The sequence below is a fragment of the Diplodia corticola genome (genome assembly GCF_001883845.1).
Source record: "Diplodia corticola strain CBS 112549 chromosome Unknown scaffold23, whole genome shotgun sequence".
Classification (NCBI taxonomy): domain Eukaryota; kingdom Fungi; phylum Ascomycota; class Dothideomycetes; order Botryosphaeriales; family Botryosphaeriaceae; genus Diplodia; species Diplodia corticola.
This window is the reverse complement of record NW_017971502.1, coordinates 168,650-194,682: the sequence shown is the minus strand read 5'-3', so window position 1 is coordinate 194,682 and position 26,033 is coordinate 168,650. Positions and strand designations below refer to the sequence as shown.

General features: G+C 59.1%; 9 protein-coding genes across 9 annotated transcripts; 2 read left to right on the top strand and 7 right to left on the bottom strand.

Annotated features, from left to right (window-relative positions):
• Positions 1 to 120: 120 nt before the first annotated feature.
• BKCO1_2300064 (mg2+ transporter zinc transport protein) lies at positions 121 to 4,958 on the bottom strand (the record flags this gene model as incomplete). Its single annotated transcript, XM_020273015.1, has 2 exons — positions 121 to 4,683; positions 4,749 to 4,958. The coding sequence occupies 2 exons, from the start codon at positions 4,956 to 4,958 to the stop codon at positions 121 to 123; spliced, it is 4,773 nt and encodes a 1,590-aa protein (XP_020130707.1).
• Positions 4,959 to 6,451: 1,493 nt separating this feature from the next.
• BKCO1_2300063 (arabinogalactan endo-beta-galactosidase) lies at positions 6,452 to 7,605 on the bottom strand (the record flags this gene model as incomplete). Its single annotated transcript, XM_020273014.1, has 2 exons — positions 6,452 to 7,177; positions 7,267 to 7,605. 2 exons carry the CDS (start codon positions 7,603 to 7,605, stop codon positions 6,452 to 6,454), a joined length of 1,065 nt encoding a protein of 354 aa, XP_020130710.1.
• A 928-nt stretch (positions 7,606 to 8,533) lies between these two features.
• On the bottom strand, positions 8,534 to 10,317 carry BKCO1_2300062 (mfs sp sugar:h+ symporter; the record flags this gene model as incomplete). The annotated part of the gene is made up of 2 exons (XM_020273013.1): positions 8,534 to 10,162; positions 10,213 to 10,317. 2 exons carry the CDS (start codon positions 10,315 to 10,317, stop codon positions 8,534 to 8,536), a joined length of 1,734 nt encoding a protein of 577 aa, XP_020130709.1.
• A 1,048-nt stretch (positions 10,318 to 11,365) lies between these two features.
• On the bottom strand, positions 11,366 to 12,913 carry BKCO1_2300061 (acyltransferase; the record flags this gene model as incomplete). Its single annotated transcript, XM_020273012.1, has 1 exon — positions 11,366 to 12,913. One exon carries the CDS (start codon positions 12,911 to 12,913, stop codon positions 11,366 to 11,368), a length of 1,548 nt encoding a protein of 515 aa, XP_020130712.1.
• Positions 12,914 to 14,083: 1,170 nt separating this feature from the next.
• On the bottom strand, positions 14,084 to 15,377 carry BKCO1_2300060 (uncharacterized protein; the record flags this gene model as incomplete). The annotated part of the gene is made up of 2 exons (XM_020273011.1): positions 14,084 to 15,198; positions 15,356 to 15,377. The coding sequence occupies 2 exons, from the start codon at positions 15,375 to 15,377 to the stop codon at positions 14,084 to 14,086; spliced, it is 1,137 nt and encodes a 378-aa protein (XP_020130711.1).
• A 348-nt stretch (positions 15,378 to 15,725) lies between these two features.
• BKCO1_2300059 (acetyl-c-acyltransferase) lies at positions 15,726 to 17,092 on the bottom strand (the record flags this gene model as incomplete). Its single annotated transcript, XM_020273009.1, has 3 exons — positions 15,726 to 16,730; positions 16,792 to 16,972; positions 17,025 to 17,092. The coding sequence occupies 3 exons, from the start codon at positions 17,090 to 17,092 to the stop codon at positions 15,726 to 15,728; spliced, it is 1,254 nt and encodes a 417-aa protein (XP_020130636.1).
• Positions 17,093 to 18,366: 1,274 nt separating this feature from the next.
• Positions 18,367 to 20,090, top strand: BKCO1_2300058 (mfs multidrug; the record flags this gene model as incomplete). Its single annotated transcript, XM_020273008.1, has 2 exons — positions 18,367 to 19,176; positions 19,239 to 20,090. The coding sequence occupies 2 exons, from the start codon at positions 18,367 to 18,369 to the stop codon at positions 20,088 to 20,090; spliced, it is 1,662 nt and encodes a 553-aa protein (XP_020130637.1).
• Positions 20,091 to 20,985: 895 nt separating this feature from the next.
• BKCO1_2300057 (endoglucanase type k) lies at positions 20,986 to 21,798 on the top strand (the record flags this gene model as incomplete). Its single annotated transcript, XM_020273007.1, has 2 exons — positions 20,986 to 21,323; positions 21,459 to 21,798. The coding sequence occupies 2 exons, from the start codon at positions 20,986 to 20,988 to the stop codon at positions 21,796 to 21,798; spliced, it is 678 nt and encodes a 225-aa protein (XP_020130632.1).
• A 695-nt stretch (positions 21,799 to 22,493) lies between these two features.
• Positions 22,494 to 25,937, bottom strand: BKCO1_2300056 (translation regulator; the record flags this gene model as incomplete). The annotated part of the gene is made up of 1 exon (XM_020273006.1): positions 22,494 to 25,937. One exon carries the CDS (start codon positions 25,935 to 25,937, stop codon positions 22,494 to 22,496), a length of 3,444 nt encoding a protein of 1,147 aa, XP_020130633.1.
• Between the last annotated feature and the right edge of the window lie 96 nt (positions 25,938 to 26,033).

Here is a 26,033-nt window from a genome sequence, read left to right as displayed (position 1 = left end):
CTGCCAGTGTCTTTGGAATTAGCTGACTGTTGGACACAAAGGTAGGATGCCTGATTCAGTAGGGCTGCCAGCCACGAGCTATGATTATCGACGTCGGAGGACAGCAAGAATGGGGCCCTTTTACACCGGGGGCTGCGGCGACCTGAGAGGTCTCGCTCTCCGAATGCCTTGGCGCTGCGTCAAGAAAGACAACATTCGCCCCTTTCCGACCGCACTTTGATCGTTTTTCTCCTCTGTAGTCGATGAGCCGTTCTCCCTCGCCCGACCAGGAGGCACGATGCTCAGGCCGCCGGGTTTTCGACCTCGGACGGATCCGATGCTCCCCTTCCGCGGTGACCTCTCGCTGGCAATGGTGTTCCGCCTCAGAAGATTGAGCATAGCCTTGAAGCCGAGCTCAAGCTCTCGTGCGTTGATCAGAGCGATGATAACGATGAGAAGCGTGACGGCGGCAACGGCGATGGCGCCGACAACGGGCAGCCATTGAGGCGTGCCGTCGCTCATGCTGAAGATGGAGATGGCGAAGCCGAGCGGCAGGAAGAAAGCGGTGATGTAGGTGAAGAGGCGGATGTCTTCGGCACCGCGCAGGTTGAGGTCGTCGCGAACGCGGTCCAGGCGGTCGGTGAGCGACTGCCCAAACGAACGGATGCGGGCCCGACATCGCTCGAGCTCCTGCACCCGCCGCTCGTTCGACACTTCCAGCTTCGTCACTGCCGACCGATACTTGCGCTCGTCGTTGCGCGTCCACCGTGGCCTTTCCGGGCCCCGGTCCTTGTCCCGTCGCTGCCAGCTCGAAATCTTCTCGAGATTCTCGCTCAGATCCTCCTCCAGCACTTGCAGAATCCGCTCCAGCATCGCCCACTCCTCTCGGAAAGACAGGTACGCATCGCTGTCGATCCTGAACAACGAGATCGAGTCCGTGAGAGCGTCTGACAGCGTATCCGAACGCGCCTTCAAGACGGCCATGTCGCTGCCTCTGCGCACCCCGAGATCCTGCTGCACCTTCCATTTCGCCGCTTCCAGCACCTCGTTCGCGCTCTGCGTCATATCGCCTACCATCTTATCGAACAGGAGGAGCTCGAGCACCTTCCGCTGCCTCCACAGAGGCTTGTCCCGATCGGCTTTGGGCAACCGCTTGTCGAAAATGATGTCGTGTATCCGTGTCTCGAGCTCCTTCTCACTCAAGGAATCGTCTCCTGGCCTGCGTTCCAGGAAGTGACATGTCCAGTATCGGTCGAAGAAGTCACCGTTGAATCGGAAGCCCACAGCCGCGCGGTCGATCTTCCTACCCTTGCCCGGAAACCCGTCGACTTCCAGGGGCGACATCCGCTCGTCTACCTCCAGTTTGCTGGGGGCTCTGTCTACAAGCTGGTAATACGACAGGTGGAATTCGGTTTCCCATATGTTCAACACCGATGCCACGTCATCCAAGAGGTACTTCTCGGCCTTGGAGTGCCTGTCGAAGAAGGACGACAGATTCGGCTTTTCGGCACCAGCCGCCGCCAAGCAGCAGAGTATAGTCGACCCGTGGTCGACACGGGGCAGCCAAACGAGCCGCTTCTTCGCCGAGTCAGCCGTTCTTACCCTGTCGAGCGCTTCCCTCAATTGGGAGATGTGCAGCATGCGGATATTGCGGCCAGGGGCTCCAAGCTCATGGTGAGTATGGTGATGGTAAATGTGCTGCTCTGACTGCGCCTGATGCATAAAGCCGCACCTCGCCACATCTAACACGGTGCCTCTGACGCCGTCTTCGTCGAAGAATATTCCGTTGCGCTCGTGGCAGCTCCGTACAGCCTCCCACGTCTCGCTTCCCATCTCGCAGAGCCACCGGGCCACATCGTATTGAACCCGATCCTCGATGCGAATATCGTCCCACATATTGCTGTCTGGGGAGAGGGAGCGGAGGCGGTCATAGAAGTTGAAATTTTGGTTGATTTCGTAGGGTTGGAAGCGGCTCAACTGTGGATCAAAATCAAGGAAGGCCGGATAGTTGTACAACCACTCGTCGGCGGGCTCGATTATGTTTTGGTGATCGAAGAGATCGTTGAAGGGCACCGTCTTCTTCATGATCAGGCCATGTCTTTTTCCACCACTAAATGCGGTGGTGTTGTGCCCGACCAAATCCTCGGGCTCCGGTATCGTTTCGAATACGAGTGGCTCGATGTGAGTACTGATGACGGTCCTCTTCGGATGTTGGGCGAGTGCTTGCACTCGGCTCTTCCCGTACTTCAGCAGCACGTATGGGATCTCGAAAGCGGCGTGCCAGTAAAAATCCCACGTTCGTTTCTCCTGTACCATGTCCGGCTCCTTGGTAACCTCGTCGAGCTGGCCTGCGAACAGCCCACTTGGTGAGGAGCTTCGAAGCAAAACCGCTGTTGCCACGTCGCACATGTTCTCCGCCGATCGCTGGTTATTGATCGCATGCCCCTTCTTACCCATGACGATGGCCAGCGCGTACCGCAGTGGGTTATCCCACCCAGCGTCTTCGTTTTCCTCGTGGTGGCGCTGGGACTCGATGGTGCGCTCCCACGCTACGATCTGGTTCTGCCCTCTCGAGTTGTCCGCCGCTGCCACCTCGAAGAAGGCCGAGTTCATGTCGTGGAATAGGGCTGTGTCGCGGGAGAAGAATAGAAAGCGGCTCTCCCCGGCCGAACGCGACACGGCGAGCATGCGCTGATTCATCAGGACGGGGTTGTCCGTCGTGAATCTACGAAGCATGTGGCGCTGCGCCTCCCCAGAAGAGAAATCCCTCGAGGGTTGCTGATGTTTTCCATCCTCGCTCTCCTTTCTCTCAATTCGCCGCCCCGGAATGCTTCGCGTAGTTCTCTTTCTCCTGGCCTTGACCGTCTGGGGCTTCAATTGCATACCGAAGCCCAGATCTTCGATGCATCTCAGGGCCTTCCATATCCAGACATGGTCATCCAGGCGGTACTCCCCCGTGAAGGCGCTGGTTGGCCGAGCGAATGCGAAGCACTTCCGTCGATCCAGCCCATCTAGCATCCCAATCCACGGACCAATGCACTTGCGCACATGTTCGCGGAAAGTGTCGTCCTCGAACGTTTTCGTGAACTCAGCCACCTTGATGATCTGGAAAGGAGTGTCGGTCAACAGTCTTGCGCCTAGCTTCGAAGAAGCAGACGACGCCATCGATTCCGAGATGAGCTTTCCAGTGGCCCAGTAGTGCGTTTCGAAGCAGCCGTGCTCTCCCCTTTCGGCCGTTTCGAATACCCATCTCAAGTGGCCTTTGCAGGTAGCTCGTATGCGCCCCATCACTTCAACAACGTACGCTTGCGATCCGACGGAGTGTCCACCAGGCTGACCGAGGGCAGTTTTCAGCTTCTCGTAGACGGTCAACAAGAAGGTGAACGCATAGAAACTAGCGGCTGTGACGATACGATGACCTGAGAAATCTCCGCACGTGAAGGCGACAGCTGGACAGTCATCAGACGACGCCATCGTATCCCCACCAGACACTGGAACACTGCACACGGAAAGCACATGCTCCAGGTTCCTCCTCAAGACGTAATTCTCGTGCTGGCTCGACGAGAGTGAAAGGTGTCCGAACGGGGTCGCGCAGAAGTGCCGATCCATGGCCCACAAGTCGGACGCAGAGACCAGGGACGACCTCCACTGGCCGTTGTTGCGCTCTGCTGCCGAAGTGATCTGCAACCGGTAAGCCAAGGTGATCTCCACCCGGCCCGATATGATGAAATCGGCTTCGGCTTTGTCCCTGTCGGCAATCTTGTACCACTTGTTCTCCACTTCTTCGATCCGCTGCGGCACGCCATTGACGAAGAGCGCCAGAACCAGGCCGGCGGAATCGGACAACCCCTCACGTCCATTGCCATCCAGCTGCTCCGGTCCAGGAAAGAGGTTAGCCGTGGAGCCCTCGGCTGATCTCGAAGACGAGACGCCAGAGTGATCGAGAACGAGGCTGTATCCATGCGGGCCGAGCGACGTCGAATACACCTCAGCAGCCGATGATCCGTACGTCCCTCCTCTCCCCTCGTCCCCCCCACCACCGTCGCCGGGGCCGTCTGCCGCCGTGAAGTCCAGCTGCCGGATCAGCACATCCGTGTCGATCATGACGTTCGGCACCACGACGACGTGCTCGTCCAGCCTCCGCCCCGCCTTCCTCTCAAACACATGCTGCTGGAAAACCGTCCCGTCCCGCACGAAATACTGCACCGAAAGCGTAAACGGCGGCGACGCGCGGCGCGGCGGCTGCTCTCCTGATATTGATCCCGCACGGTCACCATCACCATCACCATCACCATCACCATCGTCGTCGTCGTCGTCGTCGTCGTCGTCGTCACAAAACACAAACCGCGGCCACCGGTCCCGCACAGACTCGACGCGCGGCTTGCGCCCGTCCAGCGCGCGCACCACGTCCGACTCGTCCTCCATGTACAGCCCGCACAGCGTGGCGGCCGGGTTCGTCGCCAGGTCCGCCAGCGCCTGCGCGCGCTCCTGCACCAGCGGCGGCGGCGGCGTGCCGGGCAGGTCGAGGGAGAGGAAGCCGGAGCGGCCGCCGCCGCCGTGGATGTCGCCGCCGCCGCCTAGGTAGCGAGAGAGCTGGATGAGGTTGCCGTAGACGTTGACGGTTGCGGTTGTGCCGGTGCCGTCGCCGAAGGAGGTGTAGGCGTCGGTGTGGGGCTGGTGCTGTTGTTGTTGTTGTTGGTGTTGCTGGTGGTGGTGGTGGTGGTGGTGGTGGTGGTGGTGGTGGGGTCTGTGACTTTTGGGGCGGAGACTCTTTCGGATTCCGGGAAGGGGTATTTGGGGGACTGATGCTCGGGCAGTCCTGGAGTCGGGTTGTCGGCTGACTGGTGAAGCTGCGGGTACGAGGGTCTCGTCTTTTTATACCCACCGAATAGGTAAGACTTGAATTCCTCGCTGCCTTCGTCCGGGAGCGCATCGAACGTGGTGGCTGGAACCGAGCGGCGATCCTCGCCTGAAGACATGGACCGAAGGCGTGGCGAATGTCCTGAGCTCATGGAAAGGGATGGAGACGACACGCCCGGTGAGTTGGGGCCGCTGATTGCGCTCCCGGGCGGCAGAGCCGCGACCATGGATATGCTTGGGAACATCACGTTTGCTCTGGCTTATTGCGAATGAAGCTCTTTGCGGTACGGCACGCGTAATAGAGGGTCAGGCTTCCAGGCGCCTTTATGTGAGTGGGGTTGGATGAGTTCCCGGCACTGTTCCGCAGAGCCTCATCTCCTATGGCTTGCGGATACCCTCGGCATCGGTGATGGTTCCTCTTTTCTGGGAGGGCTAGGTAATTGGTGGAGGTTCTTGCTGCAGGACGGGGAAGAAAGCAGTATCTCCAGACGAAAGGCTGGCCCAGCCCCACTAATTGATCAACGTGTTCACCGTAAGATCGAATCTCAAGCAGCAGCCGAGAATACCAAGCTCCAGCATCGATCTCCCGACTCTTCATCATAAAGAGATGCAGAGCCCATACTAGTGGAGCAAATTCCCACGCAAACCTTGCCCTCAGCTTGACCGGTACCGCCGAAGTCCCGGATGTTGGCATTGGTCGCACTGTGTACGGAAGCAGCTCCCTATCGGACCATGCAAGAACAGGCATCAGCTCCGCTGGGCTACCGAGAAAACGGAAAGCTGGTACTTGACAGACATGTCGTGATTCGACGAGCGACGAAAAAGATCTGGGACCCGGCGATCTTCAACGGCTAGCCCGAGAGCAATGACACGTCCCTCAACCCCCACTCTTTTTTCCCCCACTGTTTGCGCTGGCCTCCCCCAAATCTGTCAACGCCGTAGCACAAGGCTTCAGCAAAAAGCAATTAAAAATTCTCTTTCAAACCGCGGATCTTTCCAAACATGCGCCATTGAGGGTCGGAGGAGGACGACATCGATCGAATCGACAAGTCCATCATGGAACTCGGCCTGAAGTTGTCGGAACAAATCCCGAGAGCAAACCAACAAAAACAGCATGTCTGATGAGCGAGGCTCCCGACGAACCTGATAGCGCGGCAAAAATAAACAATAGAAGAAAGGAAAAGGTCCGGCCCGCTCGGCACGGCACGGAATGACGCGAGAAAGATGAAGATGAGATAGCCGCGTGCAACGTGGATGGAAAAATTGGAACCCGGTCCCGTTTAACTGGGGAGCAACGCAACCCCCGGCCATGTCCCAAGGCCGCGCGCAGCAGAGGCCAGCAAACGCACACGAGGGATACGGGAAAGTCCGCCGGCTGATCGGATTGCAAGACTACCGTCAAGCTTGCTTGCATCTGATAAAGTAAGATGGTCACATGGGGAGGGATTGAACACTTTGCTTTTGTTTGAACTCATGACACTGATTCACTTTCGATATTTGCAACAAGTTGCTCCGAGTATCCCGCCAGCCCCTCAAGTATATACAGAGAAGAATTGCCTGACCATAATATTCACAGGGCGAAAGAAAAAAAGAGAAGAAGGGGGGAAATTCATCAGAGGGCGCCGATGGCGGCGATGCCGGCCCTGGCCTTGCCGGAGCCGTCGACGAGCAGGTTGTCCGGGCAGCTGGAGCCGAGGGCGCCGTTGCCGATCCAGCCGGGCTCCCAGTAGTAGAGGCCGACGCCGCCGGAGACGGCCTTGACGATGGCGCCGACGTCCTTGATCCAGGTGGCCTGGCCGGCGGCCGACTTGGGCACGTAGCTGGTGTCGGAGGGGAAGGCGTAGGCCGGGTTGGGGCAGCTGGCGGGCCAGTTGGTCTCGGCGACGACGAGCTGCTTGCCGTACTTTGCCGCGAGCTGCTGCAGCGAGTACTTGAGCGAGCCGAGGTAGGCGTCGGCGTTGTAGAAGGGGTAGTACGACACGCCCATCATGTCGAAGTCGGAGGCGAGCAGCGGGCCCTGGCCCAGGATCTCGCCGTACCACCACAGCTGCGTGGCCGAGTCCCAGCCGTTGTCGAGGTGGATCATGATCTTGGGCTTGGGCGACAGGTTGCTGTCCTTGATGCCCCACGCCGCCGAGTGCAGCAGCGCGGCGATGTTGTAGTAGGACGAGGTGCCGCCGAGCGGCCACAGCAGCCCCGCGCGGATCTCGTTGCCGATGGAGATGATGGACGGCGCGATGCCGGCGCTGGCGTACGAGTTGGACACGGACTTGGTGTACTCGTAGACCTGGTTGGTCAGGGTGCCGATGGTGGAGTCGTCCCATGCGCCGGGGGTGGTCTGGGAGGAAGTGAGTGTCAGATCGGTGCTGCTTGTTTACCACTACTACTACTGCCCCTCTTTTTTTAAGAAGAATAAAAAAAACTCACCTGGTGCGAGGGGTCGGCCCAAGTGTCGGACAGGTGCAGGTCCAGGTAGACGCCCATGCCGGCGGCCTTGACGCGCTTGGACAGCTTGAGGTTGTAGTCCAGGTTGTAGTTGCCATCGGACGGGTTGACCCAGATGCGCTGGCGCACCGAGTTGACGCCCGAGGCGGCGAGGATCTTCTCGAAGGCGGTGGTCACGCCGGCGGTGGTCTTGTACGTCTGGCCCTTGGCCTCGAGCATGGGCAGCGACGAGATGTCCACGCCCTTGTAGGCGATGGTGTCTCCGAGCACCGCGCAGGGCGCAAGGATCAGCAGGGAGAAGACGGCCGCCGCGGAGAACATGACTGCTGTGGGCGGAGAGGGGAGTGAATGGAACGAAAGAAGCCAGAGGGAACCAGGGATCAGCGCCAGATATAACGCATCATGCTGGCGGGAGGTCCGGGACGGAGCTGGAGACCAGCATACATGGCTTCAGTCCTTCGTCGTCCTCGGCAGTCTTCAGCTCAAAGGGCTTGTTTCACACTTTCTCCACCAATTGCGCCTTGAAACACACTCCCACATGACCTCTCGTTTTGCTGCAAGCGATGAGGGCGCGGAGCCATGGCCAGAATACCCGGCCGTGTTTCCGTCGGGGCAGCGAGCCGTATGCAGGTTAAAATCAAAGGAACGATTGCCGGATGTGGCAGCTTGTCGGGCCGTGCGGGGGCGTCGGGTTGATGCAAGCCGTCTCAGAGCTGATCGCTTACAGCCCCGATCGGGCAAACCCCCTGAGCTCCGTCTCCGCCGGGCCTTTTTTCTTCTCTGCTCGCTTCCCCGATCGTTCGAAAGGAGCCATTGGAGCGCCGCTGAGCCTCGGTTGCGCCCTGCGAGCCTCCTGTGGCGTCGGAATCTGTTGATCAAGGACGGATGCATGAATGCGGCATATTGCCGACAAATAAACATGCATACATCCGCACCTAAGCTTTTTGCCTGGCCGGCATACGGCCCATGGGCTGCTGGTGGACGCACTGATTGGTGGGTATTGGCCATATTGGGTCTGGGATTGCCCCGGCAACCTCATCAACAACCGGTAGTCGTCAATCTATGTATATCTACTACATGCTACCGTAACTCGTAATTCATAATCACATACCACTCAGGCCTAGCAGGGTATCAGAAAAAGGAAAAAGTCTTCAACCGCACCTCCTTCTCACGCGTGCGTGCCTCGGCTCAACGCTCAACCCCCGACGCCCAGCCTTCACCCGGGGCGGCAGAGCTGATCACGACTGCCCTAGGCTCCACCCTCTTCGACGATGCGCTTGGTCGTCGCGGCGGCCTTGCCCGACTCGGCGGCGGCCTCTTCGACGACGATGCCCAGCTCGGCGGCGATGGCGAACAGGCGGGCCTTTTCCTCGTGGGCGGCGGCGTCGCCGAAGACGACGTCCATGTCCTCGAGGCTGCGGCCCTTTGTCTCGGGCACGCAGAAGAAGGTGAAGGCGAGGGCGAGGGCGGCGAAGGCGGCGAAGAAGACGTAGGTGCCGTAGCCGAGCACGTCGAGCATGCCGGGCGTGACGAGGCCGACGACGAAGTTGCACATCCACGTGGCCGACGTCGTGACGGACATGGCCTTGGACCGGCTGCCGAGCGGGAAGATCTCGGCGGGCAGCACCCAGCCGATGGGGCCGAACGAGTAGGAGAAGTTGACGTCGTACATGTAGACGAAGGCGATGCCCGTCCACCCCGCCGCCGGGTGCGCCGCCAGCGACGACCCGTACCCGCCCACGATGCCCGCCACGACGACGAGCGACACGCACGTCCCGAACGCCCCGCTCATGAGCAGCGGCCGCCGCCCCACCCGGTCGATGAGGAAGAGCGCCGGCAGCGTCGAGAGCGTGTTGACGACGCCGTAGACGCCCGTCGCGAGGAGCGACGTCGTCTTGCTCGACAGCCCGAGCTGCGCGAAGATGGTCGGAGCGTAGTAGATGATGGCGTTGCAGCCGATTGCCTGCTGAAAGAACATGACGCAGCAGCCGACTGCGAGGCGCTTGAAAGACGGCCAGCTGGCGACCAGGGCGGCGTACTGGGCCAGGTAGAGTGACAGGCCCGACTTGCCCGGGTGGTTGTCCCGCGCGTACGACTGTTCGAAGAGGACCTCGGCCTTGATGGCCAGGTACTCGCGGCACAGCGAGTCCGAGTCGATGTGGGCGCGGCGGATGCGGGCGAGGGCCGACAGCGCGCCGTCTTCGTCGTCGCGCATGAGGCAGTAGCGGGGCGATTCGGGGTAGAACAGCATGCCCAGCCCGAGCACCACGGCGGGCACGATCTGCAGCGCCAGCGGGAGCCGCCACGATGCGTCGCTCTGGCCGGTGCAGCCGCCTGGGCCGACGTCCGCGACCGGGTCGAACTCGGGTGCGGCGGCGGAGCCTGCGGTGTAGGCTATGGCCGGGTCACAGCGCGCGCCTCCGATGAACTGCGTGCCGTACTCCAGCCAGTAGCTGATCAGGATGCCCAGGGTGATGCTGAGTTGCTGCAACACGACCAGGGTGCCGCGCACGGCCGGGGTCGACACTTCGGACATGTACATGGGCACAATCATGGTGAGCATGCCGACGGCGAGGCCGGCAATGGCGCGGCCTGCAAAGATCATGGCGAGCGAGTCGGCGCCGGCCTGCAGGGCGGAGCCCAGGGTGAAGATGACGACGGCGACGAGCATGGAGCCCTTGCGGCCCACGCCGTCGGCGACGGGGCCGTTGACGAGCGAGCCGAGCCAGGCGAACAGCAGCAGCGTCGACACGAACCAGCCCTTGAAGCTGGTGTCCAGGTAGATGCGCGGGAACTTGGCCGCGAACGACTCCATGGTCAGCACCCCCGACACGACGCCCTGGTCGTACCCGAAGAGAAAGCCGCCCAGCGACGCGAACTGGAACGTCAGTCAAGAGGCGGCATCGGCGGTGGCTGGCTGGCGCTTACCGATGCCAATCCCAGGATGTACGGGTTCTCGCGCAGCTGGCGCCAGACGCTCTTGTCAGGCGCGGCGGCGAAGAGCTCGTCGCTGGCACCATCTCGGTGATGCATGATGCAGATGCAGGTATGCGGGGATTGTTGTCTCGCGCAGCGTGTGGCGGCATCTGGCTTATGTATGCCGTGTGGGGAGACGGCCTCACCACTCCCGTGACCATGTTGTTTGCGGGGAATGACGCTGGTGTTGTGGGGCGTGGGGCCCCGGGTGGGATGCTGCCAACCTCGCCCGGCCAATCACGCTCCCCCACACCTGACCCGGTCACATCACCGGTGAATACGGCCGTTGCGGCCACGGCTTCTAGCGCCCGTTGCTCGTGACCCTTTGCCTTGCTCGCCGGTGAAAGCCTTGGATCGGAAATGACCTCCATGCTCCGTCTGTGGGTCGGTGCATGACTTGAGAAGCTTACCTGCCATCTGTTTTTCCTTTACACTGCACCAGCCCATGCTCGTCGCGACAGCAACGATTGATACACCATGTCGGGCCAAGGTGGTGCTGGCGACGAGGTATGAACGTCCGAAACTTTTACGATAATAGTTACAGTATCAAAACAAAAGCCAGACTTTCCGAGCTTCTCCTCCTTCGAGCATGCTTTTCCACTGTCGAACATTTCTCACCAATTTGTCCCAACAAGTGACACACCAAGTTACCGCCAGACTCGAGTAAAATGGGCGCTTAAAATACATACACCTTTACCACACTTTTGCCCTAGTCGGCATTGACAGCAAATACTAGGAAGGGTTTGGGCGTTTGCTGGCGGAGCGTGGACGGCCCGCACAATCACTACAGTACAGCTATTGTTGCTCCTTTCAGAGATTCCAAGCCGTAGATAAGTCATTCCCTTAGTCGCTTCACGGCCCTGTAATGGCCATATCTTGTCTTTTTCTCTACAAATGCATGTACGTTCTATCTGATGAGGAGGAAGTTAATACTGGCAGTCTTCCTGGTATCTTTTCTCCAAAATGTGCAGAAGCAGCTTGACTAGCCGCATGGGGTTTCCCAACATTATTATCGGCCCAGTGACTAAAAGACATCACAAGACAAGAGACCCAAAACGCAAGCCTGGTCTATAACCCAACCGTCACCGCCCATCACTCACCAGCCTCATTCGCTCCTCCTCCCCTCCCACCTCGGCAACCCCTCCCAGTACCGGCCCTCCTCCCCCCTATCCCTCCCCTCCTCCCTCCCCACTGCCATCTCCTCCCCCTCCTCCCCCTCCTCTTTCTCCGTCCTCCCCCCCACCCCCATCGCCTCCATCATCCTGCCCTCCACCCCCGCCGCCCAACCAGCCACCCTCCTTCCAACAACCCTCTCAAACAACCCCGCCGCCACCCACGCCACCCCCCACGCCGCCGCACTGCCCACCCCCGCCCCGACCGCCCACCTCCACCACCACCACCGCCACCGCTCCTCATCGCCCCCGAAAGCATCTTTCTCGACCGCAACGGCGCCAGTTCCACCACGGACGTCGACATCAACAACACCCAGCGCTCGCCACGCCCTCGCCGCGACGCCGAACCCGACGACGTGCAGCACGGGCCCGTGCACGAGGTAGAGGGGGTAGCTGCGGGCCGCGGCCGACCGGACCAATCTGTTGGCAGCGGCGGCGGCGACGACGGTGGCGGTGGCGGCGGTGCGGGAGAGGACGATGGCGGCGGCGACGAGGAGGACGGCGCCGAGGCCGTGGAGGAAGCGTTTGGGGTCGGTGATGGTGCGGGGCACGAGGGCGGCGGCGAGGAAGGGGTAGCCCGAGGGTGGGGGGTTGTGGCGGATGCGGAGGTTGGGGGTGGAGAGGAGGTAGAGGGATGGGAGGAGGAGGAGGAAGGTGGTGGCGGCGAGGGTGGTGGTGGTGGTGGTGGTGGTGGGGTGTTTGCGTTGGGTGGGAATTAAAGACATTTCGAGGTCGGCGAGCAGGGCGCCGGCGAGGAAGAGGGCGCATTCCCAGCGGTCGAGGCGGCAGCAGAGGACCATGGCGGCGAGGACGAGGGCCATGCGGAGGGCGGGGCGGCGGCAGCGGGAGAGGGCGAGGAGGGTGGCGGCGACGGCGAGGGTGGAGCGCATCTCGAAGGGGAGGTACCAGAGGTGCGGGTCGTAGGGGTTGTAGTAGGGGAGCACGAAGCCGTCGTTGTAGTAGCTAAAGATGCGGGCGAGGCCGGCGGTGGCCCCGAGCCAGCGGCTGAGCTCGGCGGGCAGGGTTGGCGCGCGCGGCGGGTGCTTGTCTGGGTAGTTGAAGAGGCGCGGGTTCGCGATGAAGCGGCGCGGATACTCCCACAGGCCGAAGTGGAGGGTGAGCATGGAGACGAAGGTCATGACGGCTGCGGGCAGGTAGAGGCGCACCGCCTTGCGGAAGACGAAGCCGGCGAGATGGACATGCATCTTCTTCACGTCGCGCGAGCGGATGCGGCGGAGCGGCCGCAGCGCCATCACGTAGCCGCCGACGACGAAGAAGACGGGCACCATGGCGTGGCCGGCATGGAAAAGCCGAACAAACGGCAATTGGATGAAATGCCGATTCTTCGCGCCATCGCCGTAGCCGTACTCGACGAGGCCGCAATAAGCCCACAGCGTGTGGAAGGAGAATACAACCAGGGCAGCGATGCCGCGGAGACCGTCCAGATAGGCGGTGGATGGAGGCTTTCCCTGTTCATGCATTGGCGAACGCGGACGAGCTGGCTGGATATCTCGGTGGGGTACAAGCAGCTGCCATGGCGCTCATCGGGTCATGACGATGTCGGAGATGTTGTTGGGAAAAAAGTTCGGGCGGCGGGAGCTAAGCAGATAAAAGGTGGCCTGCTAGCCGTCATTAATAACACTCGTCGATCTGCGCAGATCAGGCCCTCTGCGTGGCGTTACGAATAAGAAGCTGCCCACTGACCAAAACAGCAGGAGCTACGCAAGTGGTGTCCAAGGCCATCGTATTGCTTATGCACCGCCAACCCCATTTTACTTTATCTCGTCGATGAGTTTGAATTACTGCACCGAGCATCGAACAAGGCTCTGCCGACTCCTGTCGTCCATTTTCAATAAGCGGATCGGACTGGAGTATCGCAAGGGATGGTGTACGAAGAGCTCGAGAGTGTTGCGCTGCCGACAAGCGATTAGCACAGAAGACTCTCTTTCCCGATAGAAGGTTCCGTCTTCCATACCGCATCACGCTCTTTCCTAAGAATCATGCTTTGAGGTGGGTCCGTCAAAAGAACGAAGGAGACAAGGAGAGACACAAGGCGAGGGTGGTGTGTGTAACTTTCAAACTCCGGACACGTGGCCAGGAGAAGAGCGTTACTGTGCCGGTACGGTCGCCTCGGGCGAGAGCTGACGTATGAACTGAGGGCAAATATGTCGTGTGAGCTGGTGAGAGGGGTGAATGGTCAGCATAGCTAGATCCCTTCAAGGTAACCACCAAACCTCAGCCTTGCAGGGCGAAACCAGCCCAGTCCCTTACTCATAACGCGTCAGTAACACAAGCCCATACACATTCCACTCGCAGCAACAGGGCGGAGGGTGAAAATATACGAATTCTTCTCCAACGTCTGTATTGTATTCGAAACCGTCTGCTCAGTGCCACGCCATTGCCACCAGCAAATGCATGCCGCAACACCTGCGCTGTGTTTGACCCAACCCCACGAAACAATGGGCGAGCGAGCCGCAGAAACGCCGACTGATGTACGAGGTAGAGAAGAAGAATGCAAATGCAATGACTCGTGCCAATAAGAAACTCCAAACGCGAACACCAGTCCCTCCTTTTCCTGTAAACCCCAATGTGCCCTTATCAATCTGAAACCAAAGGTAGGTGAAAACGCCTCCGAGTGACACACGCCACGTCTAGTGGCCAGCCTGGCTACCCGTCTCGCTCTCAAAGTCGCTGCCGACATCGGTCCAGCTGTTGGGCGTGCGGGTGCCAACGTCGGAAAAGCTGTCTTCACTGAAGCGGTCATCCTCCTCGAAGCCAGCATTGTTGTCGAATGGATTGGTGTTGGCGTCGCCCTCTCCGGCAGAGGACAGGCTCTGCTGCAGACTAGATAGAATAGCGATGTCATCGGCCCCATGGCCCACGAGGGAGGCATCGGTCGAGAAGTTGTCCTCGGTAGGCGTCAAAGTACCGGTGCTTTCAACCATTTCGTCATCATCCATATCAGCGTCGTTGCCGGCATCGGCCGCAGGACCCGACATGGTGGAGTAGAACGAGGCTGTGGCGTCCTCAGCCTCGGCGGGCGGGGCAAGCTGTGACTGCTGGAACGGAGCGGAGAAGGGTTCGAAAAGATCAACCAGTTGCGGTGCGGGCTCGGCTTCGACGGTGGCGGTACTCTCGCGAGATGGGGTGGTGAAGTCGTGGGGCACGGGCGCTTCCTCGTCATTGTCTCCATCGACCGAGTTATCCTCGGCACCGATCAGGTCGCGGTCGAACAGAACAGAACACTCGTCGGCGAAGGGATCAGCATAGGAAGAGCCGGTCGCAAATCCACGAGCACCGGAGCCGCGGCTCCTCAAGCCTTGCGCCGCGCTACTGTCTACGGCGGTGGCGGCGGCGGCGGCGGCGGGCTTCTCGTTCAGCGTGGCGCCCGATACTGACTCGCGGAGCACGCCGTGCTCGTTGACCATGTCGTCGAAGCTCTGGCCTCGCGGCCGGTTGTGTTTCTCGTCGTACTCATCTCCGATGCGAGCGAGCTCGTCCAAGTCGACCGCCACGCCTTCTTCCCGGGCTCGTCGTACGAGGTCGTTCCTGTTGCGTCGGATGATGGATTCGCGGCGTCGGCGCTGCTCGTCGGCTTCGTGGGCGTTCCGGTTGTTGCGGGAGGGCGAGGGGTTGATTTCGTCGCCGAGGCTATGCAGGGCGATGGCGATTTTGCGGCGTCTGGCATCAATCCACCGCTGGACCTGCGGGTTCTGGTAGACGGCAATGCCGGCGGCTACGATGATCGACGCCGCAATGAAGGCGCCTGAGAGGGTGCGGTTAGGGAGCGCCATGATCATGGAGGGATGAGGAGAACGAGAGAAGGGGTTTTTGGAGCGGAGGAGAGAGCGTGGGAAGGGACACGCGGTGGATCAGGCGTGCGCACAGAAGGTGTTGCCTGAGGGTGGCGGCGCCGATCTTACCTTTGGCTAGTGGAGCTGGCATGGTGGGGTGGCGGTGAATGCGTGATACGGGGAGGCCTCCGAGTGCGGATGTTTCAGAGAGAAGAGGCCAGGAACCGGATAAAACGACGAAGAAGCCAGGTCGGGCTTCGAGGGGAGTCGAAGGAGTCGCTGCCGTCACCGTTCCCGGCCGGGAGCAGCTTGGTTATCGGTAGCGCTCGAGCCGCCGCGCACCGCCACATCAAAAGGACGCCCACTGCGGGGAACGCCCGCGCCCGCTTGGCGCGCTAACAGGGAAGCCCTTGCCGCATGGCAGCATGCAGAAGTCGATCGGCGCCTGTGAGACGCAGCAAACATGTACATTTTGGACCGCTACGAAGCACGAAATCATTTACAGTTGCTCGTTGACAAAAAGACCAGCCATACCCATACCCGTCCCGATGCACATGCTCGTCAGGAGAATCTTCTTCTTCTGCCGCCGGCACTCGCTAAGACCCGTGACAATCTGTCTCGCGCCCGTGCAGCCCAGCGGGTGGCCGAGGGCGATGGCGCCGCCCCGGATGTTGAGCTTCTCGTGCGGGATCTTCAACGTGTCCTTGCAGTAAACCGCCATGGAAGCGAATGCCTCGTTGATCTCAACAACGTCGACGTCGTCGATGCTAATGTTGAGCTGGGTCAGCAGCTTAGGGATGGCGATCGACGGGCCAATACCCATGATGCGGGGCGCAAGCCCTGCAACCGTCGCGGCGACGTATTTGCCGAGGATGGGTTGGCCGAGCTGCTCGGCCCTGGAGCGCTTCATCAGCAGCACAGCGGCGGCGCCATCAGTGACTTGGCTGGAGTTGCCGGCGTGGCTGCGGTCGCCGTGGGGCAGGAAGGCCGGCTTGATCTTCTGGAGCGACTCGAACGTGGTGCCGTAGCGGGGTCCCTCGTCCTTGGAGAGCGTGACCTTCTTCTCCTCGCCCGTGTTGGGATCCTTGACCGTGACGCTGATTGGGGCGATTTCGTCATCGAACCAGCCCGCCTTCTGCGCAACTTCGGCCCTCCGGTACGACTCGGCAGCGAAGCGGTCCTGCTCCTCGCGCGAGATGTTGAAGTCCTTGCCGACATTCTCCGACGTCTGGCCCATGGGCTGCATGCAATCCGAAGCCTCCTGGTTCTTCAGCACCTCGCCCCAGAACGGACGCTCGAGGCGGTCACCACCCATTGTCATCGACTCCACACCCATGCCGACGCCAACCTCGATGTTGCCGGCGGAAATCGCGTTGGCAATGTCCTGCACAGCCTTCAATCCGGAGCTGCAGAAGCGGTTGACCGAAGAGCCAGCGGTCGTGTTAGGGAAGCCAGCAGCGAGCATGGCAGCGCGAATGTAGTAGGCAGCCTTGGCGTCGCTGACCTGGGAGAGGGAGTGTCAGCAGCAGCAGTCAAGGGGTCAAGGGTTCGAGTTGGAGGCGTACATTTCCCACGCAGATGTCCTCGACCAGAGCAGGATCCAGCTTCGACTTGGCGACGACCTGCTCCAGGATCTTGAGCATAATGCCCTCCAGGGGAGTGTCCTTCAGGCCGCCCTTCTTGCCCTTGGTCAGCGGGGTGCGGATGGCGAGGGTGATGACCACATCGTCAGGGTTCTTCTGGGTGCTGGTCGAGCGGATCAGCAAACGCGGGGTTGGCGGGAGGTCAGCACACAAACATGTGGGCGATGCCGGTCTTGGCGGGCGAGATGTGCGAGACGATGGACTTGAGTCTTTCGGTGGCCATGGTGAAGTGGTTTGGGGTTGACGGCGTGGAGAAAGCGGAGACGAAGGAGCAGCTTTAACGGGGCGGGACGGTGGTTCCTGGGGCAGCAGCTGGGCCGAGGCTGTCGATCGACCTCGGGGCTGCCGGCAGTTTCAGCACTTGCCGGTGCAGCCCTCGCCCGCCAATGCAGCTGCTACCATGGCCATCCTCACGGCCAAGCGCAAATGATGAATCGGACGGCGGGGAATGCGATGCGGTGCTCAACGGTCGGGCCGAAGCATGACACCGACCTCTTTCGGCAGTGGACGCATGCTGCCATTCGACCCGGCTAGCACGAAACAGACGTGTAGCGCAACCAATCATTGTCGAGCTCTGGCACGCAGCAAGAGGAGGGAGTCGGTTAAGAACTCGACAACGGAATGCGAGGCGAAAGATGTCTCTCTGGCGCCATTGCTCCCGTGCTTGCGACGCAGTGTACACGACGAGCCGTCTTCATTGGCCCAGAAAACGAAGACAGTTTGCAGTAGAGTACAGGCCTGCATGCTTTTCAGCTCTTGTGGAAGAAAACATGGTACTTCACGCTATTTGTGGTTGGTGGTACCTGTAAGTGGCCTTGTCACATGCTAATAATGGCCTGTCTAGTCAAAACCGTTGGGTAAGCTGGCCGCGCTGTGTCGGCACTGCCCACAACCACAGTACATGGTAGTACCTAGTTGAGGGAACACCAGAACAAAGTAGATGCAAATGCGGAGTGGGCGGTGATGAGGATGGACTATATATGCGCACTGCGGATGGACTGTGCGCAACGTCACGCGTATCATCGGTATCGTACTGTATAACCACCTTCTTTTCCTCGACGCTCCTCTCCAGCATCTCTGCAGACGGCCACGATGTCTCACCCCCACCAGACCATCAGCTTGTGGTCCAGTAGTTGCGGCCATGGCCGGGCGTTGGCGCCATAATCCCCGTTCCTGCGACGGCAATGAAGACACGGAGACGGAACCCCCGGGTGCGCCTGGCATCTAGGTAGTGGGGTTGAAGCACGCGGTTTCCTCAATAGCTGACCCGTTGTCGGCTGGCCGGTGTTGAAGAAATGGGCAGGCGCGGCTCGCTCTCGGCCGTTTCGCGAGAGCGCGACGGCTGCTTCTCTACTCGGACATGGGCAGGTATAAACGTCATTGCGATTCGCCCCAAGGCCTGTTGCTGATTGCTGCACATCCAAACAGTATACACCCGTCATTCAATACCGCCAGTCCTATCGCAGTGCAAACTAAATCTGCATGCAAGCATACAACATGCCGCAGCTCGAGCACGCAGACGTCGGGCCCGAGGACGACAGGCCTACGCCCTCACCCTCCTCGAAATCCTCCTTGACCGACATCGGCCCCTCTGAAGACATCCCTATCTCACCCGTATTGGACAAAGCTGAGCCCATCCACCCGGTCAACAGTCGACAACCCTCACTTGGCAGTCCCGTCCTCTCCAAAGTCCGCTCAAGACGCCCCATTGCACCCTTCTCACACCCTCGCTCCCACGCTAAAACCGGTCCCGACGTCATTGTTGACTTCGATGGCGACCATGACCCCTACAGACCGCTCAACTGGGGGAACCGAAAGAAGGTTCTCACCACCCTTCTGTATGGCTTGACAACCATGGGCTCCAGTTTTGCCAGCAGTGTCTACAGTCCCGGTATGACACAGGTTGCGAACGAGTTTCACGTCGAGAAGATGGTCGCCGCTCTTGGTACTACGCTGTTTCTATACGGGTTCGGCATCGGTCCGATGCTATGGGCTCCCTTGAGTGAGGTATATGGCCGCAAACCCGCTGTTTTGATCCCCTACTTCATCTCTATCATATTCGCCTTCGGAGCCGGGGCCGCCAACGACATACAAACACTCCTGATCGCTCGTTTCTTCGCCGGCTTTTTTGCCAGCGCCCCGGTAACGAACACTGGAGGTGTCCTCGGAGACATCTGGACCCCTAAGCAACGAGGTGTTGCAGTTGTGGGCTACGCCATGGCTGTTGTTGGTGGCCCGACACTGGGACCCATCGTCGGTGGTGCAGTGGTGCAAGCGAGTCATAATGGTTGGAGGTGGACACAATATGTAAGTCCATGCACCCATGCTGCCCATGCTGCCCATGCTCCTCCTTGCTGATCATTCGACAGCTCACCGGCGTTTTTCAAATGTTCGTCCTTGTCCTTGATATCATCTTCCTTGACGAGTCCTGTCCACCGAAACTGCTTGTCTACAAGGCGCGTCGCCTTAGACACGAGACGGGGAACTGGGCCCTGCATTCCAAGCACGAAGAGTGGGATGTCAGTCTCAAAGAGCTTGCCCGCAAATATCTCGTCAGGCCGTTTCAATTACTGTGCACCCCCATATGCTTCCTGATCGCCCTCTATGCCTCTTTTGTCTACGCAATCGTCTACGCACAACTTGCCGCGTTTCCTATCGTTTTTCAAATAGCCCGCGGCTGGAACCCAGTCGTTGGCGCGCTCCCATTCCTCGCTTGTCTCGTTGGCATCCTCTTCGGCGCCTGCATCAACTTGCTGAACCAAAAATACTACTTCCGCAAGCTGCAACAGAACAAGGGCAAGCCCGTACCGGAAGCGAGACTGCCCCCGATGATGTTCGGCTCCGTCTTCTTCGCCGCCGGCCTCTTCGTTTTCGCGTGGACGGGCGAGGTCAAGACGGTGCACTGGATCGTGCCCGTCATCGGCGCGACACTGGTCGGTATCGGCTTCTTCACCATTTTCCAGGCCGCCCTCAACTATCTCATCGACACCTTCCGCCAGTACGCCGCCTCCGCCGTAGCCGCAAACACGTTTCTGCGTAGCGCTCTCGCCGGTACCCTCCCGCTCATCGTCCACCCCATGCTGCGCAGTCTCGGCATCGGCTGGGGCGTCAGCATCTTCGGTTTCTTCGCCGTTGCATTGATACCAATTCCGTATCTGTTCTTCACTTTTGGCAAGAGGATTAGGGCCAAGGGCAAATTTTCGAAGGCTTCGACATTGTGAGCTGACGGATTGGGATTGGCCTCTTGCGGTGGGTAGAGGGTGTGTTTTGTGCCTTCATTAATACACCTAAACGTACTTCTCGATATCCATAAGCCTTTGTCCGATACTGCGAGATTGTGAGTCTATGCCACGTGCGTAGAAGTCGACGTCATGCCCGCAGTGTTCAAAGTGACTTGTCAAGGGTTGACTGAGCCGGGAAGTTACGCCGAGGTTGTGGCATGACTGCTCATCATAACTCTGCCTCGATCGGCCCCCAAAAGTTGGGTATATTGCTCTGGCCCGAACTCAATCGATACTCACGTCAGGGGCCCCACCTTATTCAGGAACAGGACGGCAGCCATCCAATCCCCCGTTGGGCATTCCGGATCCTTCGGCTCGTGCGCCGGCGCCTAAGCGAAAGGGCCCTGGCAAGGGAAGAACATCGCTCTGCAGGCTTCCCCGGACTCAAAGAAGATCATGATAAGCATAATGTTACGGAGTAAAGTCAACCGAATATTTATCATGTTGGCCATCCTGGTTTCAGCAGCTGTGACAACCTATCATAAGCTTTTGGCACCAGCAAAGGCCCCACTCAAGTCCTGTCACTCTTGATCCGTGCAGGCCGCCTCCCGGCCCGTCGTGCCAGCGGTTGAAACTGGACATTCGACCAATCTGGTCATTCTGTATAGCCGGGCGAATCTTGACTCGTGTTGGCAGACCACATCGTGCGAGATATCCTGCCCCTTTTTCGAATGACAGCAGTGCCCGCCAAAATCAACCATGGCAAAATCGTCATATAAAAGACATTCGAGTGTCCACGACTAGGTGAGATCGAGGGAACAAAGACAAACATCATTCCACAAGCAAACGGCTCTCCTTCAATTCTGTAGCCGTCTTGAAATTTCCCCAAATAATCATGTTCCCACTCAGCTGGACCATCCCGGCCTCCATCCTCCTCGGGGGGGCCACCACCGTCTCGGCCGCCAGCACCGGCGTGACGACGCGGTACTGGGACTGCTGCAAACCGTCCTGCGCCTGGTCCGAGAAAGCGTCCGTCACCAGCCCCGTGGGCACCTGCGACATCAACGACAGCCCAATCACCGATGTCGACGCCAAATCGGCCTGTGACGGCGGGGACGCGTACTACTGCTCCAACCAAAGCCCCTGGTCCATCGACGACACGTTGTCGTACGGATTCGCTGCAGCCAAGCTGTCCGGAAAGTCCGAGTCCGACTGGTGCTGCGGATGCTACAAGTGAGTTCTCTCTCTCTTTTTTCTTCCCTCCCTTCTTTTTCGTCAACTTACTTGTCTTCAACCCCTCCCCCTTCCTTTCCCACCCACCCACCTACCCAGCCACCACCACCACTAACCACCCCCCCACCACCACAGACTGACCTTCACCTCGACCGCCGTCTCGGGCAAGTCCATGATCGTGCAAATCACCAACACGGGCGGCGACCTCGGCGACAACCACTTCGACCTCGCCATGCCGGGCGGCGGCGTCGGCGCCTTCGACGGCTGCTCCAAGCAGTGGTCCGGCGCCGACCTCGGCGACCGCTACGGCGGCTTCTCGTCGGCGGCGCAGTGCGACGCCCTGCCCGCCGCCTTCCAGGCCGGCTGCCGCTGGCGCTTCGACTGGTTCGAGAACGCCGACAACCCGGCCGTCGAGTGGGAGGAGGTCGACTGCCCGGCTGAACTGACGGCCAAGACGGGGTGTCAGAGGACTTGAGCTTGAGAGAGAAGGGAGGGGGGAGAGCCGTAGATGAGGGCGGGTGATGGGGGGGTGGGAGGGGAAAGTGTGGCGAGGGGTTTTGCTTCGTATCGGGCGGCGGCGGGTATGGATTGTATGTACGGGCAGGATATGATTGATGACTGTACTTGATGGGTTGTCAATCTAGGTTTCATGACGTTTGGGTAAAAACGGGGCGTGTGAGCAATGAATGGACCTTGGGCAAGCCGTAGGATGATTTCCACAGCTTCCTACTTGAAGTGCCAGTATCCCAATTCACTTCCCATTTCTGCTTGTATATGATCAAGTTGATCATGAGGCGTATTGATTGATCAGCCTGATGCTTGCGGGATCGAGGCTGTATTCCCGCCATGAAACTATATTCAAGAAGGGGAGGACTCTATGTATGATTACCCAACTAGAATGTTTTTGAACAAATCTGCAAATGACCTACGATATAAACAATTTCGCCCAGCTTCATGTCCCCAATGCTGTCAATGCATGCTCTCATCCGCCAAATCTGTCTGTGCTTCGTTCCTCTAAGATTCCCGAAGGAGAAATAATAAGGGAATCTGTACACTAGTCTTACATCTCGCGTCATCTTGACATATCGCTGTCTATACCATCACACACACACACCTACACACACGCTCAACCTTCTCCAAAAGAAAAGCAAAAGACGAACAAACACGCTATCAATCATCCCTCAAAAACTTCGTCTGTAGATCGTCGTCAATGAGCGGCATAGCCTGCAGCGCAGCCATGGTTCGCGGCGCCGACGACCTCAGCAGCTCCTCGGTGAGCGGCATCCCATCATCATCACCCAACGCCCTTCCACCGCCGACGGCCCGCAAACGCCTGACGTACTTCAGCGCCGCGGCCAAGAAAACCATGGTGCGGTACTGCGGCATGACGACGTTGGGCTTGGTGCGGTTGGGGTTGATGTTCATATACTCCCAGCCACGTGTACGTGTGTAGCGGCGGCGCAGGCCCTGCTCGGAAAAGCGCCACCCGATCCACTGGTCCATGAGGTATTGTTCGCAGAGGCTGAAAGCCAAGCTGATGCGGCCGGTGCGGGCCAGGAGCTGGAGGTACAGGTTCCACGCCAGGTTGTCCAGCGTGTACCCCTGGTCCAGCAGCCCTGAGACGACGCGCTGGGCATCTGCATACCTGCCCTGGAAATGCAAGGCGCGGAGGTAAATGACCAACGGCCGGCTGAGCAAGTGACGACGTGTGGGGGACAAAGGGTTGGCACGCGGATACCTGTGCTCGGGATGTTTGGCTGCTTCGGGAAGAGTCTGCTGCGTCATAACCGCAGCTTTCTCCACGGCGAGATTCCACAATCTTTCCACATCTTCGTAGACCCCTGCCTTGAACTGTGTATTCATGAGGGAGACCAACATTCGCAGTGGGGGCGACATTGCCACGGCCGTGTAATTGGTGTCTGGGTCTCTGAGCTTTTCGCGCTGTTCTCCATACACCTGGTAGAGTTGCTCGACAGTGTCGAAAGCGCCCTTGTCTCCCTGGATGAGCATGACTATGTCAAGGTAAGCTCCAGCCGCCTCGCCCAGGCTTCGGAACCCAAGACCAGTCTGCGGCTCCATGACCCATTCCCACGCGCTCTCTTTGAGCACCATGTCGGTCACGACCTTGTTCGTGCGCGTGAAGTCTGACGCCTGCCTCTTCTTGTATCGGCCAATGTGTTCTGACAAAGCCACAGCCTTCGCAACGGTTATTCGAGTACTCGTACTGGGACGGATGCCCCGCATCTTGCGAAGCCTATCGACCGCGGGCACTTTCTCGTAGCTGCCCTCGTTGATATACCCAGCCATGACAATGGCGTAATGGAGCGCCATGGGCTTCGCCGGTTTCGTCGGGATGACGAGCCGGAGGATCTTGTGTGCTGCGTCTGTGTTGCGAGTCAGACACAAGGCTTGCAGCAGTGCAGCGTACGTCATCTCGTCAGGCGCTGTGTCGTTTGACTGCATATCCTCGTAGATTCGCCGAGTCGAAGCGACGTCACGTCTTAACGCATAGGCGGTTGCAAGAAGGTTCCAGATGGGCCTGAAAGAGCCTTGCATTCGGCCGGACTCCCTGCGTTTCCATAACTGCTCGGCAACCATCTCGGCAGTGTCGAGGTCGTCGTTGTTGATGAAGGCGGTGACAAGATATCCAGCCACGTCGGTTGATTTGGTGATGTCCGGATCAACGTCCGAGGCCAAGGCAAACATGTCCTTGACACCATCAACATCACCCCTCTGGGACAACAGGTCCAGCATTGCAGTGAAACTGTATGCATCGGGTCGGATGGATGATTCCATCAACTTTTCGAAGACTCGGTTGGCACCCACGAGATCGTCGTCCCTGGCAAACGCATGCAGTAATGTGTTCCAAGCTCTCACATGCGGTGTCCTGCCCATTTCCTGGGTGAGTTCCTCAAACATTTGGGTGGCACCAATGGTATCTCCACGCCTGGCGAATGCCTTGAGCACGTACTCCCAATGCCACGGTTTGCGCTGCGGGACTGGAACTTGTCTGAAGTAAACCTTCGTTTTTTGGACGTCCCCGACCTGGGAAAAGGCGTCCATGAGCAGTTCCAATATCGCATTCGGCGGTCGCTCGAAGAAATGAGCTGCAGCATCGACGACATGGCTGATGTCCAGACGCGGTCCTCTTATCCGAGAGCCCTGGGATATATTCATTGTTTGCTTAATCGCGTAAAGAACCGTATAAAGCACCCTGTCATTGACAGTGATGGACGGGTCGGCCTTCGCAATCGCGATATACTTGTGGAACAGCTTCCGGACCACCAAGGGAAGTTCTCCAGCTTGCTTGACACTTTTCGATCCTAGCAAGCCTTGCAGTGCGAGTTCGAAATGACGTGCCTCAAGAAAACCATCTCGCCTCAGCCTCATCAGGAGGCGATACAAGTTGAGTCCACTTGCTGCACTGCGTGCATTGTGTGCAAATTGTTTGATCGCTCGTGCACCGAACTCTGTGGCGAACGCATGGATCTGGTCCTGTTCCTCCGGTTTTCTCCCAGTCAACAGCCGCATTCGCCGAAAGTGAATCAAGAAGGACTCGGTGAGAAAGGGAAGCTTGTGGTTTTTCTTCACCACCGACCAGAACTCCAGCTGGGGTCCGATCAGGGATCCCATTGCTGTGTACGCCTCGATTGCCAACTGCCACTGTCCTTGCGCGATTGCGTGAGCTAGGAGATCCGAGGTGGCGATGTTGCCGCCCAGAGCTTTCCTCGATTCAATGCCTTCCTCGTGGACCAGGGCTGCTTTCCCAAGCTTGCCCATCCGGAGATATGAGATGATTGCACCCTTGTAAGACGAGGCTCGTCGGTCTTGCATGGCCAAGGCATTGAAAATGGCAACGACTTCATCAGCAAGGGTCCGAATAAACGGTCTCACGGAGACAAAATATTCCAGGGCAGAAGCTGCCAGTTCCGGTGGTGGATCCGCTTCCCGAGCCATTTTCCAGAGCTTCCAGACTACCTTGCTGTCACTATCAGCATCTTCCAGAAGGAAGCGAAGCTGTTCAGACGGATTTTCCACTCGTTGCACCCATTCTTGAGCATGTGTGTCCAGATCTTCCAGGTAGTCGGAATCGAATCCGGACATGTTGCCCACCGGCATGGGCGATATGTCCTGGAAAGGATCGTCGCGATTGGGACCAGGGACATGGTCGCCGGAGGCTGGGATAAAGTCGCCATAGGCATCGGCATAGGCATCGGCATTGGCATCGGGACCAAAAGCGTCAGACTCGCTGGACAAATCTTCATCTGGGAAGGGAGAGGTGGCATTGGGCTCGTTCTCGTTCCCAGGACCCGTAGTTTTGGAAGAGTAGTGCCGCACCCGTCCCGTGGTCGCCACGCGAGTCTGATGGGCCTGCCAGCCTTCCCACCCGCAATTGGAAAGGCGGTGCATCAAAGCCAGAGTCTTAGCGGGGTACAGGAAGTCCAGGAACAGCCCATCTGGCGCTGGGGTTTGTCTGGCAGCATTCCTGCCGCTTTCTTCCGGAGGATCGTGGAGCTGCGAGTCGGGCGCAGGGGAATGCTGCAGCGCCGACGCCCACCATGTGGGCAGGTCGAGGTCACCGGCGCCGTGATGCCAGAAGGACGAATGCAGCATGCGACGGCTTCGGAGATGGGATTTGGGACCGCGCAGAAGGCATCGTCCTCCGGATTCGAGACATAGCGGCGCTCGCTCCAGCATACCCTAGCGAGC